At 32.9% G+C, this 12,136-nt stretch overlaps 1 protein-coding gene across 1 annotated transcript in view; it reads left to right on the top strand.

The window, feature by feature from the left end:
* The window catches only part of LOC138310153 (oxysterol-binding protein-related protein 6-like), a 99,661-nt gene that overhangs the window by 61,005 nt on the left and 26,520 nt on the right, over positions 1-12,136 (top strand). Inside the window, exons 7-10 of the mRNA XM_069251278.1 lie at positions 2,489-2,639; positions 3,216-3,359; positions 4,310-4,407; positions 4,728-4,857. Of these exons, the coding sequence (XP_069107379.1) occupies positions 2,489-2,639; positions 3,216-3,359; positions 4,310-4,407; positions 4,728-4,857 (523 nt within the window). The remainder of the gene's footprint in view (positions 1-2,488; positions 2,640-3,215; positions 3,360-4,309; positions 4,408-4,727; positions 4,858-12,136) is intronic.

The raw sequence follows: 12,136 nt of genomic DNA, 5'->3' as shown, positions 1-12,136 counted from the left end.
TTACCAGAAAAAGTCAACATAAAAAATAGAGGAAATGTTTTAAGTCACTGATGTATATTGTTGATTATGAATATAATACATATACAGTCAAACCTGCAATAGCGGACACCTCTATATAGCGGACACCTGTCCATAACGGACAGTGCTAGGAATCCCCAACAAAAATCACTATATAAATGTCATGTATATAACGGACACCTCCTCAATGCGGACAGCGGACACTAAATTTTGTCCGTAAGTTGGTAAAATTTCCATATAACGGACACAAATAAATTTTTCAAACGTCGGTACTTTCACTCGAAAAAAAAATAAGCTTTCAGCAGAAGTTAGACTACGTAAATATACAGTAGAAGACACAAAAAGACATTGTTTTTGAATGAAAATCACTGTATAAATTGAATGTGTATAGCGGACACTTTCTATGAATAAAGCGGACACTTAGATTTAACCTGAAGACAGAAAATATTCTATAATACAAACAGCGAACATCTTATACTGAACCTGTGCATCGGTAAAACAACAAAGGAAGCCATATTGTAATGTTCTTCTGCGTTAGTCAATTAGAGTTATTTCCCTTACGTCATATTTCGTAACACTCTGGGGTTTGCATTATATCTGTGTTGGAATACACCTTCGGGACTCGTTGGATGTGAACCATTGTTTGTATAGCGACTTTTTGATGTCAGCCAGTTCACGACTACATGTCTTTACATTTGTTTTGTCTGAAATAACAGAGATTCAAGACAGCGTGGACACTTTACTCGGCTCATTAACAATTTGTTTAGAGCAATTACATGTACGGACCAATGCATATGAGTGGCGAAAAGATGGAATCTTCCAAGATATTGTCAACCCCAAATGTAAATTTTTGAACGAGCCCAAACATCGATTTTCTCATTTTGTGACACTTTTTATTTGGGATTTTACAAACACAGACGATATTATGGCTTGTTCAAAACCTTCACGAAAGGCTCTATTAATAAATTATTTGTCCTGAATAACCTTGCTTTATTTATTTCACAAAAAAAAACCCACAGATACATGTATACAATTTATCAAATAATTGTTTCAGATTAATTATCCCCCGCCCAACGAAGTTGGCGGGGGATATACAAATGGGTTCCGTCCGTCCGTCCGTCCGTCCGTCCGTCCGTCCGTCCGTCCGTCCGTCTGTCCGTCCGTCCGTACGAATGGTTTCCGGAGCATAACTCTAAAACCAGTAGAGATATTTCCACGAAACTTCATACACATATTGGTATTATGGTCTAGTAGTGCCTTTTGCTAATTTTAGGTTTTCAGTTTTTGCATTTTTTCCGTAACCATAGAAACATTGCTGAAAATATCATATTTTTGTACCAGGTTCGTTTCCGGAGCATAACTCTAAAACCAGAAGAGATATTTCCACAAAACTTCATAGACACATTGGTCTTATGGTCTAGTAGTGCCTTTTGCTATTTTAAGGTTTTCACTTTTTGTACTTTTTTCTGTAACCATGGAAACATTGCTGAAAATGGCAGATTTTTGTGTAAGAATCGTTTCCGGAGCACAACTCTAAAAACAGCAGAGATATTTCCATGAAACTTCATAGACACATTGTTCTTATGGTCTAGTAGTGCCTTTTGCTATTTTCAGGTTTTCATTTTTTGCACTTTTTCCGTAACCATGGAAACATTGCTGAAAATTTCATATTTTTGTACCAGGTTCATTTCCGCAGCATAACTGGAAAACCGGTTGAGATATATGCACGGAACTCCATAGGCACATTAGTCTTATGGTCTAGTAGTGCCTTTTGCTATTTTAAGGTTTTCACTTTTTGTACTTTTTTCTGTAACCATGGAAACATTGCTGAAAATGGTAGATTTTTGTGTAAGAATCGTTTCCGGAGCACAACTCTAAAACTAGCAGAGATATTTCCATGAAACTTCATAGACACATTGTTCTTATGGTCTAGTAGTGCCTTTTGCTATTTTTAGGTTTTTCCTGGTTTTTTTCATACACATAAGTCTCCACAATCAAACTTACTTCAGCTTTGATATCTCCATTGGCGGGGGATCTGAATGACTATGTCCTTGTTTTTTCTGATTTGATTGAAATGAAAAATATAAATATACTGTACATATTCCTTTAAATAGTAACTATGTTACTAGATTCATTTATTCCAAAATGAACCAAATGAAAAGAAAATGAGACGAATACATGTATTTGTGTATGGAAAGATTGCTTTATAATTAGGTTGAATCGCTCAGGGGACATAACTCGTCAAAACACTGACCTCTATATAAAGGACACCTCTCTATAAAGGACACTTTAGCCTTGTCCCCTGGGTGTCCTTTATACACAGGTTTGACTGTATATTATAAGTTTTGTTTTTAAAAAAAGTCAAGAATCTATATAAAGAGATACTGAGAAAATTGTAAGCTTTGAATATAATACACCATGTTGTTGAATAGGAGTAATTATATTGAATTGTGTACATTTCCTGTTTTAGGTCAAAGACAACCGTTTATTTGATGAATGGCTGAACCGACTGCGACACCATAGGTTATATCGTCAGCATGAGTTAGCATATGGAACCAAGGATTCACCAAGGCTTACAGAAATTACCTCCCCTACGGAGGAGTTGCCTCCCCTTACTGCATGTAGGTTATTTATAACTAATGGTTGATCTGGTAACTCATGGTAACAAAATTTTAAAATCATAGGGATCAGTTTATTATGAAATTTCTCAGATGACTTATTTTGATACAATAACGTTTTAGCCCAAAAATGCTATTGAACAAGTTAGGACAATGATAAGTTTGTGCAATCATAATAATTGCTGCATTAAAAGCATACAGAAGATTGAATCTGGCCAATAATATTTCAACATGAACTTTCTAACACAAAAAGCTCTAAAATATGGTTACCGTTGGAATATGCAATCTTCTGTATGTTACAAGTAATTAACATGGTATAATATGCTTCATTGTTTGTCTGTATACATACATATACTATGGTATTTTCTCCTTACATTAGTGATTCTAGCCAAAAGACTTGCTGCACAATCAACCTTCCTGACAATGATACTGTATAGCTATTTATTTTCATGGAGATATTTTCTGAGCATTGCAATGATTTTGATAATTTGATCTGCAAAATATTGAGAAACAGTTGAATCCTAAATAAGACATGTTTGCGAAGTTTTGTTCATATGATTATAATATTTTTTGTTGCAGCATTAAATTTTCCAAGCAAAGCTCGTGAACAGAAGCTAAGTTCTGAAGTTATACGACAGTCAAGTTTTAAAGGGCGAGAGTCTTCTCAGAGCCGTGTGGCTACATGGCTGCTGGACACGGCAGGCTTTGAACATTGCAATAAAGGTAAAGGAATAGGGATAGGTTATCTCCCCTGTTCTTAGCAGTGATAGGTTATCTCCCCTGTTCTTAGCAGTGATAGGTTATCTCCCCTGTTCTTAGCAGTGATAGGTTATCTCCCCTGTTCTTAGCAGTGATAGGTTATCTCCCCTGTTCTTAGCAGTGATAGGTTATCTCCCCTGTTCTTAGCAGTGATATGTTATCTCCCCTGTTCTTAGCAGTGATCCTCCCCTGTTCTTAGCAGTGATAGGTTATCTCCCCTGTTTTTAGCAGTGATAGGTTATCTACCCTGTTCTTAGCAGTGATAGGTTATCTCCCCTGATGTTAGCAGTGATAGGTTATCTCCCCTGTTCTTAGCAGTGATAGGTTATCTCCCCTGTTCTTAGCAGTGATAGGTTATCTCCCCTGTTCTTAGCAGTGATAGGTTATCTCCCCTGTTCTTATCAGTGATAGGCTATCTCCCCTGTTCTTAGCAGTGATAGGTTATCTCCCCTGTTCTTAGCATTGATAGGTTATCTCTCCTGTTCTTAGCAGTGATAGGTTATCTCCCCTGTTCTTATGCTATCTAAAGACCTATAGTTGACAAGTTTTGTCCTTCGTCATCCGCCGTAAAGAAATAATTTAGATTTTCTCCCCTGTCTTTAAGTCATTTGATGACTTAAAGTCAACATGCTTTGTCTGTTAATGTCTGTCATAAAAAATAATTTGGTTATGTCCCCTGACGAAACTTCAGTTATACTTACTTCCTGTGAATATATTGATGATCTTACAATCACACCACTTTATCTAATAATAACTCTTATTTACATTTCTCTGAGCTGTTCATTTTGGATCTGGATTGATAATTTTTTCCACGAATGGCGATTGTTTCTTTTTGTGGATTTTCCATTTAAAATATATATATACACTGTGTATGAGATTTAGCTGTACGACTATCATTGGATTTCTTTTAACAGAACTACATGACACCCGAAAACTTTTAAATGATCTGAGGGACGATTTGGAACAGATTAGAAATCTACCTTTGTCCATGGACTCCAACACGATTTTAGAGGTAACGTTTTGGTTTGATTAGTTCCTATCAACAGGCAGTGGTTTATACCATGTATATAACATGTATCACGCTTTTACATTTATTGTAAATATATTATTCATGACAGTTAAGCTGAAAAGCTGCTAGAAAACTCCTGGGAATCTGATTATTGTCTATTTTTATATGTCACGATCTTCATGTGTGATTATCTATGTAAGTGTCTATAGTTCATGGTCAATAACAGTTATTGATTGAGGTCAGTCTGTGCAAAGATTAAAATTTTAATCTATTTTGATTTGGCCTTGCCTGACAACTACCTGATGGTGTGACATTACTTACAGGTAGCAGAATTAGAATCGCCTGACGCTAGGAAAAAGCTCAAGGGTTTAGCTCTACGATCAAGTCGGAAAAAGGACAAGAAGATAGAAGCTTATAACAATCACCATGACAACAACGAGGTAATTATAGAAAGTATATAGATAAGTACTTAGTGATGTATAACAATCACCATGACAACAACGAGGTAATTATAGTAAGTATATAGATAAGTACTTAGTGATGTATAACAATCACCATGACAACAACGAGGTAATTATAGTAAGTATATAGATAAGTACTTAGTACTTAGTGGTGTATAACAATCACCATGACAACAACGAGGTAATTATAGTAAGTATATAGATAAGTACTTAGTGATGTATAACAATCACCATGACAACAACGAGGTAATTATAGTAAGTATATAGATAAGTACTTAGTGATGTATAACAATCACCATGACAACAACGAGGTAATTATAGTAAGTATATAGATAAGTACTTAGTGGTGTATCACCATGACAACAACGAGGTAATTATAGTAAGTATATAGATAAGTACTTAGTGATGTATAACAATCACCATGACAACAACGAGGTAATTATAGTAAGTAAATAGATAAGTACTTAGTGATGTATAACAATCACCATGACAACAACAACGAGGTAATTATAGTAAGTATATAGATAAGTACTTAGTGATGTATCATCACCATGACAACAACGAGGTAATTATAGTAAGTATATAGATAAGTACTTAGTGATGTATAACAATCACCATGACAACAACGAGGTAATTATAGTAAGTATATAGATAAGTACTTAGTGATGTATAACAATCACCATGACAACAACGAGGTAATTATAGTAAGTATATAGATAAGTACTTAGTGGTGTATAACAATCACCATGACAACAACGAGGTAATTATAGTAAGTATATAGATAAGTACTTAGTGGTGTATCACCATGACAACAACGAGGTAATTATAGTAAGTATATAGATAAGTACTTAGTGATGTATCACCATGACAACAACGAGGTAATTATAGTAAGTATATAGATAAGTACTTAGTGATGTATAACAATCACCATGACAACAACGAGGTAATTATAGTAAGTATATAGATAAGTATTTAGTGATGTATAACAATCACAACAACGATGACATGACAACGAGGTAATTATAGTAAGTATATAGATAAGTATTTAGTGATGTATCACCATGACAACAACGAGGTAATTATAGTAAGTATATAGATAAGTACTTAGTGGTGTATCACCATGACAACAACGAGGTAATTATAGTAAGTATATAGATAAGTACTTTAGTGATGTATAACAATCACCATGACAACAACGAGGTAATTATAGTAAGTATATATAGATGTATAAGAGGTAATTATAGTAAGATGATATTATTTAGTGATGTATACAATCACCATGACAACAACGAGGTAATTATAGTAAGTATATAGATAAGTACTTAGTGGTGTATCACCATGACAACAACAAGGTAATTATAGTAAGTATATAGATAAGTACTTAGTGATGTATATCAATCACATGACAACAACGAGGTAATTATAGTAAGTATATAGATAAGTACTTAGTGGTGTATAAACAATCACCATGACAACAACGAGGTAATTATAGTAAGTATATAGATAAGTACTTAGTGATATATTACAATCACCATGACAACAACGAGGTAATTATTGTAAGTATATAGATAAGTACTTAGTGGTGTATCACCATGACAACAACGAGGTAATTATAGTAAGTATATAGATAAGTACTTAGTGGTGTATAACAATCACCATGACAACAACGAGGTAATTATTGTAAGTATATAGATAAGTACTTAGTGATGTATCACCATGACAACAGCGAGGTAATTATAGTAAGTATATAGATAAGTACTTAGTGATGTATCACACCATGACAACAGCGAGGGTAATTATAGTAAGTATATAGATAAGTACTTAGTGATGTATAACAATCACCATGACAACAACGAGGTAATTATAGTAAGTATATAGATAAGTACTTAGTGATGTATCACCATGACAACAACGAGGTAATTATAGTAAGTATATAGATAAGTACTTAGTGATGTATAACAATCACCATGACAACAACGAGGTAATTATAGTAAGTATATAGATAAGTACTTAGTGATGTATAACAATCACCATGACAACAACGAGGTAATTATAGTAAGTATATAGATAAGTACTTAGTGGTGTATAACAATCACCATGACAACAACGAGGTAATTATAGTAAGTATATAGATAAGTACTTAGTGGTGTATCACCATGACAACAACGAGGTAATTATAGTAAGTATATAGATAAGTATATAGATAAGTACTTAGTGTATAATAAGTACTTGTTTATCACCCATGACAACAACGAGGTAATTATAGTAAGTATATAGATAAGTACTTAGTGGTGTATAACAATCACCATGACAACAACGAGGTAATTATAGTAAGTATATAGATAAGTACTTAGTGGTGTATAACAATCACCATGACAACAACGAGGTAATTATAGTAAGTATATAGATAAGTACTTAGTGATGTATAACAATCACCATGACAACAACGAGGTAATTATAGTAAGTATATAGATAAGTACTTAGTGGTGTATAACAATCACCATGACAACAACAAGGTAATTATAGTAAGTATATAGATAAGTACTTAGTGGTGTATAACAATCACCATGACAACAACGAGGTAATTATAGTAAGTATATAGATAAGTACTTAGTGATGTATAACAATCACCATGACAACAACGAGGTAATTATAGTAAGTATATAGATAAGTACTTAGTGGTGTATAACAATCACCATGACAACAACGAGGTAATTATAGTAAGTATATAGATAAGTACTTAGTGATGTATAACAATCACCATGACAACAACGAGGTAATTATAGTAAGTATATAGATAAGTACTTAGTGATGTATAACAACATGACAACAACGAGGTAATTATAGTAAGTATATAGATAAGTACTAAGTGATGTATAACAATCACCATGACAACAACGAGGTAATTATAGTAAGTATATAGATAAGTACTTAGTGGTGTATCACCATGACAACAACGAGGTAATTATAGTAAGTATATAGATAAGTACTTTGTGGTGTATCACCATGACAACAACAAGGTAATTATAGTAAGTATATAGATAAGTACTTAGTGGTGTATAACAATCACCATGACAACAACGAGGTAATTATAGTAAGTATATAGATAAGTACTTAGTGGTGTATCACCATGACAACAACGAGGTAATTATAGTAAGTATATAGATAAGTACTTAAGTGATGTATAACAATCACCAACGAGGTAATTATAGTAAGTATATAGATAAGTACAAGTGATGTATAACAATATGACAACAACGACAACAACGATTAAGTACATTAAGTAATTATAGTAAGTATACAATAAGTGATGACAACACGATACAACAACGAGGTGTATATTATAGTAAGTACTAGATAAGGTTACTTATGTTGATGTATAACAATCACCATGACAACACTAGAGGTAATGTATACATTAGGGATATAATCACCATGACAACAACGAGGTAATTATAGTAAGTATATAGATAAGTACTTAGTGATGTTATAACAATCACCATGACAAAACATGAGGTAATTATAAAATGTATATAGATAAGTTACTAGATAGTTGGTGTAATTAATTTATAGTATGTATATAGATAAGTACTTAGTGGTGTATAACAATCACCATGACAACAACGATGTAATTTCATAGTAAGTATATAGAATAAGTACTTAGTGGTGTATAACAATCACCATGACAACAACGAGGTAATTATTTAGTAAGTATATAGATAAGTACTTAGTTGATGTATAACATCACCATGACAACAACGAGGTAATTATAGTAAGTATATAGATAAGTACTTAGTGGTGTATAAACAATCACCCATGACAACAACGAGGTAATTATAGTAAGTATATAGATAAGTACTTAGTGATGTATAACAATCACCCTCACCATGACAACAATCGAGGTAATTATTAGTAAGTATATAGATAATACTTAGCGATGGTGTATAACAAATCACCATGACAACAACAAGGTAATTTATTAAAGTAAGTATATAGATAAGTACTTAGTCGATGTATAACAATCACCATGACAAACTTATGAGGTACAATTATAGTAAGGTATATTGATAAGTACTTAGTGGTGTATAAACAATCACACATGACAACAACGAGGTAATTATAGTAAGTATATAGATAAGTACTTAGTGATGTATAACAATCCACCATGACAACAACAACGGTAGTTATAGTAAGTTATATAGATAAGTACTAGTGATGTATAACAATCACCATGACAACAACGAGAGTAATTATATGAAGTAAGTATATAGATAAGTACTTAGTGATGTATAAACAATCACCATGACAACAACGAGGTTAATTATAGTAAGTATATAGATAAGTACTTAGTGAATGTGTATCACCATGACAAACACACGATGGTAATTTATAGTAAGTATATAGATAAGTACTTAGTTATAGTGTATCACCATGACAACAACGAGGTAATTATAGTGAAGTTTATAGATAACGTACTTAGTGGTCTGTATAAACAATCCCATGACAACAACGAGGTAATTATAGTAAGTTTATAGATTATAGTACTTAGTGATGTGTCAAATCACATGAGACAACAACAAGGGTAATTATAGTTCAGTATATAGATAAGTACTTAGTGGTGTATCACCTACCATGACAACAACGAGGTAATTATAGTAAGTATATAGATAAGTACTTAGTGGTGTATAACGCAGAATCACCATGACAACAACAATGTAATTATAGTAAGTATATAGATAAGTACTTAGTGGTGTATATCACCATGACAACAAAATAGGTAATTAATATAGTAGTAGTGTTATAGATAAGTACTTAGTGGTGTATCAACAATCACATGACACAACGAGGTAATTATTGTAAGTATATAGATAAGTTACTTAGTGTGGTATAACAATCACCATGACAACAACGAGGTAATTATAGTAAGTATATAGTACTTAGTGGTGTATAACAATCACCATGACAACAACGAGGTAATTACAATATCACCATAAGTACTCTGTGATTGGTAAAGAGCACCATGACATTAATCGTGGTAATTATAGTAAAGTATATAGATAAGTACTTAGTGGTGTATAACAATCACCATGACAACAACGAGGTAATTTAGTAAGTATATAGATAAGTACTTAGTGATGTTATAAAACAATCACTCCATGACAACAACAAGGTAATTATAGTAAGTATATAGATAAGTACTTAGTGATGTATAACAATCACCATTGGGACAAACAACATGGTAATTAGTAGGTAATCTATAGTAAGTAATAGATAAGTACTTTAGGGTGTATCACCATGACAACAACGAGGAATGTATAGTAAGTGCATATAGATAAGTACTTAGTGATGTATAACATCACCTTGACAATATTACAGTGATGTAGGACAATCACCATGACAAAAAGGTAAGTATATAGTTCTACTATTACAAGGGAGACTAAGCCTATAAAAAGGTCAAACGTTCTACTATTACAAGGAGACAAGCCTATAAAAAGGTCAAACTGTTCTACTATTACAAGGAGACAAGCCTATAAAAAGGTCAATACATTCTACTATTACAAGGAGACAAATGCCTATAAAAAGGTCAAAACGTTCTACTATTATCAAGGAGGACAAGCCTATTAAAAAAGGTGTCAAACTTCTGATTCACTACTATTACAAGGAGACAAGCCTATAAAAAGGTCAAACGTTCTACTATTACAAGGAGACAAGCCAATAAAAAGGTCAAAACAAACCGTTCTACTATTACAAGGAGACAATGCCAATAACAAAGGTCAAAACGTTCTACTAATTACAAGGAGACCAAGGCCAAATAAAAAGGTCAAAATGTTCTACTATTTACAAGGAGACAAGCCCTATAAAAAGGTCAAAACATTTCCACTATTACAAGGAGACAAGCCTATAAAAAGGTCGAAAACATTTCTACTATTACAAAGGAGGAGACAAACGTGCCTATTACAAAAAGCAATCAAACAAACATCTACTATTATCAAGGAGACAAAGCAAAAAAAAATCAGGTCAAAAATTCTACTGATTACACAGGAGGACTAGACTATAAAAAGGTTCAAACGTTTCCACTATTACAAGGAGACAAGCCAATAATAAAGGTCAAACATTCTACTATTACAAGGAGACAAGGCCTATAAAAAGGTCAAACCAGTTCTACTATTTACAAGGGAGACATGCCAATATAAAAAGGTCAAACGTTCTCTATTACAAGGAGACAAGCCAATAAAAAGGTCAAACATTCACTCTTAACAAGGAGAAAGCCAATAGCTCAAACATAAAAAATTAGCTATAAACAAAGGTCAAACATTCTACTATTACAAGGAGACAAGCCATTAAAAAAGGTCAAAGATTCTACTATTACAAGGAGACTCATGCCTCGATATAAAAAGGTCAAACGGGTTTATCACACTATTACAAGGAAGGGACAAGCACTATAAAAAAGGTCATTCGTTTCTACTATTACAGGAGACAAGCCTATAAAAAGGTCAAACAATTCTACTATTACAAGGAGACAAGCCTAATAAAAAGGTCAAACCATTCCACTATTACAAGGAGACAAGCCAATAAAAAGGTCAAAACATTCCACTATTACAAGGAGACAAGCCTATAATAAAAAAGGTCAAAACATTCTATAGTTACAAGGAGTCTAGCCTATAAAAAGGTCAAACATTCTACTAAAAGGAGACAAGTCTAAACAAACATTCTACTATTACAAGGAGACAAGCCAATAAAAAAGGTCAAATAGATTCTAACTAGTTCAAGGTAGAAAGCCAATAATAAGGTTCAAAAGTTCTACTTACATAGGACACAATTAGGTCAAACGTTCTATATTAAAAACAAGTCAAAAAAGTTCATACTACTTATTTACAAGGAGACAAGCCAAATTAAAAAAGGTAAAACGTTATAACTAAAAGGAAGACAAGTCAATAAAAAGGTCAAAAACTACTACATTACAAGGAGACAAGCCGACAAAAGGTGCCATTCTATATTAAAAGGTCAAACAATTAAAAGGTCAAACACTACTTACAAGGAGACAAGCCTATAAAAAGGTCAAACATTCTACTATTACAAGGAGACAAGCCTATAAAAAAGGTCATAACATTCTAGCTATTACAAGGATGACTAGCCTATAAAAAGGTCAAAAATGTCCACTATTACAGGAGACAACCAATTGGTCAACATATTACATTACAAGCGAGACAAGCCCATAAAAAGGTCAAACCGTTCTACTATTACAAGGAGGACAAGCCTAAAAGGTAAAA

Source organism: Argopecten irradians, chromosome 16, assembly GCF_041381155.1.
Source record: "Argopecten irradians isolate NY chromosome 16, Ai_NY, whole genome shotgun sequence".
Classification (NCBI taxonomy): domain Eukaryota; kingdom Metazoa; phylum Mollusca; class Bivalvia; order Pectinida; family Pectinidae; genus Argopecten; species Argopecten irradians.
Note: the sequence above shows the minus strand (reverse complement) of the source record. Positions and strands in the feature narration are given on the sequence as shown.